The sequence below is a fragment of the Hemibagrus wyckioides genome, linkage group LG25 (assembly GCF_019097595.1).
Source record: "Hemibagrus wyckioides isolate EC202008001 linkage group LG25, SWU_Hwy_1.0, whole genome shotgun sequence".
Taxonomy (NCBI): Eukaryota; Metazoa; Chordata; class Actinopteri; order Siluriformes; family Bagridae; genus Hemibagrus; species Hemibagrus wyckioides.
Window position 1 is genome coordinate 19,810,200 of NC_080734.1, and position 6,000 is coordinate 19,816,199.

The 6,000-nt window shown below is 36.5% G+C and overlaps 1 protein-coding gene across 1 annotated transcript in view; it reads left to right on the top strand.

Moving 5' to 3' along the window:
• Positions 1-4,454, top strand: part of vsnl1a (visinin-like 1a) — a 28,451-nt gene extending 23,997 nt beyond the window's left edge. Inside the window, exon 4 of the mRNA XM_058379573.1 lies at positions 2,850-4,454. Coding sequence (XP_058235556.1) covers positions 2,850-3,047 — 198 coding nt within the window. The 3' untranslated portion in view covers positions 3,048-4,454. The remainder of the gene's footprint in view (positions 1-2,849) is intronic.
• The last annotated feature ends 1,546 nt before the right edge of the window (positions 4,455-6,000 follow it).

Consider the following 6,000-nt stretch of genomic DNA (forward strand, 5'->3'; position numbering starts at 1 on the left):
CTATGAGGATGATTTGGTTGGAACTTGGTGTGGAATACAGATATTCCAGTTACACACTAGCAGATTAACTTTCCTTTTGAACTAGGTTTAATACACAGTATGATACAGTGTAATTTCTATCCTCAGTAGTTGCCATTTTAGACCTTTGAGTCTCATCCATAATAAACAACAGAATCATTTAATTCAACCATTGTCAGACTTTAATATGTGGCCTCCAAAGAAACCATCCTAGATGATTCGAATGAAGTAGAACTGAAGGATACACATAAACATGGTTTTACGGCCGAGAAGAAACCCACCAGGAAAGTTGGGGTTAGTCACTGGGGTTAAAAAACATAACATGGAAGGTTTCTTTTTGCTTGGGGCCACAGTCACAATGCAATGACTTTGCTATTTGTACATGGAAGGTAAAAGGAAAATCATGCATGTAGTCCTCAACTTAACCTTTTAATCATGTTTACAGTGGCAGCTTTAATGTTGTGTAGTTTGAATTTAAAATGTATCTATAGAATTATACATAATATGCAGTTTGCATTCACACAGTGATGTTTATCTTTTATTTAAAAGAAAACATTTTGATGAATGATCATTCATCTGGAAGGAGGAAAGAAGATAAGGAGACTTGGTGGTGGAATGAGGAAGTTTAGGATAGTATTCAGAGGTTAGCCAAGAAGTGGGACATGGACAGGACTGAAGAGAATAGACAGGAATACAAGGAGTTACAGAGCAGAGTAAAGAGGGAGGTGTCTAAGGCCAAGCAGAAGGCATATGATGAGTTGTACACTAGGTTAGACACTAGAGATTTTTTTTTGATTGATTTTTTAATGCCATGTTAGCTTCAATGGCTATATTATGGCAAAAGTTTGAATGTAGTTAAAACATAGGGTGATATTCAATAGATAGGGTTACATTGATATGCAAGATAACAAGAAGGGTTTATATAAGTTTTTTGAGGTTTATGCTTGTTAAGAAGTTCAGAATCTTGTACGATGGAGCTGTCTTGAAGATATTTTTCTCCTGAATAAAATTTCTGCCTTATAGTGCTCAGGGCAGGGCAGTGGAGTAGAATGTGTTTTATTGATGTTTCAGGCTTGACATAATGGTGGTTCTTCCCCTTTTAGCAGGTGGCCATGGGTGAGTTGTGTGGCCAATGCGGCACCTTGTGTACTAGACACTAGAGAAGGACTGTACAGGTTAGCTAGGCAGAGGGATCGAGATGTAAAGGTAGAGTGTGAGGAGAGTGTACAGTGGATATGGAAGGAGTACATTGAAGAGCTGATGAATAAGGAAAATGAGAGAGGGGGAAAAAAAGGAGTAGAAGGGCTGAACTCTGTGGAACAGAAAGTAGATAAGATTAGAAAGGATGAAGTCAGGAAGGCTTTGAAGAGGATGAAAAGTGAAAAGGCAGTTGGTCCTGACAACATCCCGGTGGAGGTCTGGAAGTGTCTAGGAGAGGCAGCAGTGGAATTTTTAACCCTGTTTGTTTAACAGGGTTTTAGAGAGTGAGAAGATGCCTGAGGAATGGAGAAGAAGTAGTGTATTAGTGCCGATCTTTAAGAATAAGGGTGATGTACAGAGTTGCAGCAACTATAGGGGGATAAAGATGATGAGCCATACACTGAAGCTATGGGAAAGAGTAGTGAAAGCTAGTGGAGCAGCAGTATGGCTTCATGCCCAGAAAGAGCACAACAGATGCAATTTTTTGCTCTGAGAATTCTGAGAAAGTATAGGGATGGTCAGAGAGAGTTGCACTGTGTGTTTGAAGACTTGGAGAAAGCGTATGACAGGGTGCCAAGAGAAGAGCTGTGGTACTGTATGAGGAAGTCAGGAGTAGCAGAGAAGTATGTCAGAGTGGTGCAGGACATGTATGAGAGGAGCAGGACAGTGGTGAGGTGTGCTGTAGGGCAGACAGAGGAGTTCAAAGTGGGGGTGGGACTGCATCAGGGATCAGCTCTGAGCCCTTTCCTGTTTGCTATGGTGGTGGACCAGAGGTGGTTTTCAGAGGAGGTCAGACAGGAGACTCCTTGGACAATGATGTTTGCAGATGACCTTGTGATCTGTAGTAAGAGCAGTAAGACAGTGAGTATATTGGTAGGAGAATGTTGGACATGGAGCTGCCAGGCAGGAGGCAACGAGGAAGGCCAAAGAGGAGGTATATGGATGTAATAAATGAGGATATGAAGCTAGTGGGTGCAAGTGTTGAGGATGCAGAAGATAGGGATAGGTGGAGAGAGGTGATTCACTGTGGCCACCCCTGAAGTGAAAAGCTGAAAGAAGTAGAAGATTTTGATGAATGGTCATGCGAGAGTCTGAGCATTGGGTGTTTCAGGGAAAATCTTTTATGTTAAATCTGTTTTTATTTTTTTAATACTTTTGCAGTATAAGCAATTAAAAAAAAACACTTAGTAGTGTAGTACTCAAAAACAAAAAAAAAAGTTATAGCATAATTCCATATAAATCCTACAAATATTCATGTATTTGTTTGAGATCACACTTACGAGAGTCTAGGGCAGACAGATAGTAAAGATCAGCAAAGTATCACTTTATCTACAATATTAATAGCTGCAATACCATACATCCCAGCCATTTTAGAGACAGTACAGTTTTTTGGCAATATCTAGTCTATATCCATTCAGTGGATTGTTAGCAAGAGGTTATATCACATACAGATTATATAACGTTGGTCTCCGGTAGACAGGCTGGGAAAAGAAACGATAGGCGTTTATTAGTTAGGAAATTAACAGCTGTGAGGTTACATTAGTTTTTTTTTTTTTTTTTTTTTAAATTGAAATCACTGCTTTTAGATAATAAAAAAAATGTAAAATTGAGACTCTCCTTTCCCTCAACAGGCAATCTACAAAATGGTGGGCACTGTGATCATGATGAAGATGAATGAGGACAGCCTTACCCCTGAGCAACGGGTCGACAAAATCTTCAGCAAGATGGATAAGAACAACGATGACCAGATCTCTTTGGAGGAGTTCAAAGAGGCAGCAAAGAGTGACCCATCCATCGTATTACTGCTGCAGTGTGACCTGCAAAAATAAAAGTGGCGTCTGAGTGAAACGCCAGAGACTGCACCGAAGATCAATGTTCCATTCAGTTTGCAGCTATTTCCACTGAAAAAAAAAATGCTTGGACTACCTTTCAATAGATCTGCTTCCTGTGTTTGAAACACTTGTGTGCATGAGAATGTTCTTTGCAAACAAATTTTAGACATGCACGGACAGAAGCACACACACACACATGCACAGTACCGGCTGTCACAAACACACACACAGTTCAGATAGATCTAATAGATACATAAAGTTCAAATAAACTGCCAATATGTGAAGTGGGAGAACATACGTCCCATACAGTTTTCATTCACTTGGAACTTAAGCATCACTGATGTGCTCTACTGAATTAAGCAACTATTTATTGTACAACATTATTGATGCTAGCTAAATGTATCATAATACTGTTTAATGTCAAACAAAATCAGGTCCATTGGTAAGAGTATCTATTTCAGATTTTCCAGTGATATTGTCTGAGCAGACATTTACATATATATTCATTCAGAAAAGTGAAACTGTGGGTCTGTATAACTGAAATATTAGGAGGGCCTGTTTACTACGATATGCAAAGACTGATGATACGAGGGATGTATTTTATAATTTGTTTAATTATAACTTATTATATTATCAGTTTGAACTTACTGGCACTCGTGGATTCTCAAATACTCCCTGTGCAGTATTTATCTCACTGTGCACAACTGATCATCACTGAAAAAAAATACAGATTAATGTATTTATACTATATAAAATATGTATACTCCGATTGCCCAATAACACTATGTAGTTTTAAAAAAACCCTTACTCTTATGTGCAGTATGGTACCATTTTAAATCATTTGAATGCCCTTAAACTGAATATTTTCCCATATACACTGCATATCATTTTGCAGATGGATTACACATGCTGCTCTGTTAAAGAGATCTTTATATAGTGTTCCTGTCTCTCATTTAATTTGACAGACAACATGAGAGTATATTACAGTTAAAAGGTTGTATTTTGCTCAAGATCTGGTATTTTATTGTCTACCCAGAAAGGTTTTAAATGTTTTTTTAATTCTTGCATATAACAGACAACGTATGAGGGTTTAGGAAAATGTAGTTTAAAAAACACCATTAACAAATTGTTAGTGACAAGTTCAGAAACTTTTCCTAGTCTGCACTGTTTATTCAGCTCACAAGTTTGAATTCATGTTAACATTATGTATGTTATTAATAAAAGCTTTACACATACTGTTTTACATAAAATGTTTACTCACCTACCACCAAATTTGTGCAATGGCAACTGTTTTAATTTTCGAGATTATTTTGTATATGTTGCATGTATATGTGCCCCTGATGCCATGGCTGCACTACATCCTGTGTTGTGATTTAAACTAATAAAACAGTATATGGGCCTTTTTCCCCTTCAGTATGAGTGATTTATTGAGAAAATAAGCAAGACAACATGCAACAACTGTATAATTAAAGAAACACATATATAACAGAACATTAAAGCTACAGAATGTAAAATTTTCTTGTTAGTGAGTTACCAAAAAAAAAAACTCCAATACACATTCAGAATCAAAGGCTGCATGTCAATGTTTGAGAAGTAAAAGAGTAGTTTGAGTAGAATGCCTATTCTATAGTCATATACATGTATATCATACCTAAATCATATTTTCATAACTTTTTTGTGCCAGGGAAAAATCCTTAAAAGATTTTATTTTTAAAAGAATAAGTTTAATAAATTGAAAAATTATTTAATAAATTAAACATTTGCATGTATTCAGATATGCAGTATATCTGAAGCACTGAGCATAATAACAGCACTAGCATATTTCACTAGTAAGTACATAATAAACGTAACGATAGTTGATAGTAATCTCCCAATTATGTGAGGGTTGGTCATATCAGGTGACATGGAGTGGACACACATTTGCTCCATGTAGACTGGTGTGCCACAAGGCTCAGAACTTCTTACAGTCAATCTCTTGGTGAGGTCCTATATCCTCACAAGGTTTTTCATACCACTGCTATGCTCTGCACTCAACTTATTAACAATTCTGTGAATCTCAACTTTGCCAATCTGATGCAGATTTCTCCTTTACAACATCAAGTAAAGATCTACCTCATAATCCAGAGGTCCGAGACTCATGGACAAGTTATAGCAAGTCAAAATTCCATGCTTTGAGAACAATGTCTAGCTTTTTTTTTTAAGTTTAGGTACATTATGTATAAATCTACTAAAGTATACGTTTTTAAGTGCCAACAATTCTTCCCTAATGCACTTTATATTTAATGAACTGTGCCTAAGACTCGCTTTCACTTTGGCTTCAATCAGATAGTCATTGGTATTTTATTATAAACTACACTAAAAAAAAAAAAAATTTCAAATGTAAATTTTGTTCAAGTAAGCCCACCTTGTCTATGATGTAATGTGCAAAGAACTATGGCTTAGTTAAACAAACCACTGAGGTTATATTGTATATAGACAAGTTCACTGTAAATACCTGCTATAAATGACTCTTTTATTTAAAAAAAAAAGGACATTATGACCATTGTGTAACCGTTTGACATTTGACTGTTTAAAAAAAATTGTCAAGGCACTGCAAAGCACAGATTTGTTAGATGGAAACCAATTAATAAACCCCAAACCATGCTGAAACATCCACTAGAAGCAAGCTACTTTCTGCACTTCATGATTCTGACCACTAGATGACACTAAAAGCTTCAAGTAATTCAACTCAGGGTTGGGAGGATATGCGAAGAATAAATTTCACTGTGCTGTAATGTATATATGACATATCTCAATTAATATAATTACTGCAAGATGTTATTGGTATTATGGCAAACTCATGTTAAAACATTTTAGATCAGAATCACAAGCAGAATCAGCTTTATTCGCCAAGTGTGCACAGACACAAGAAATTTGTGTTTTTTTAAGGTACTCTTGGTACATACATGCC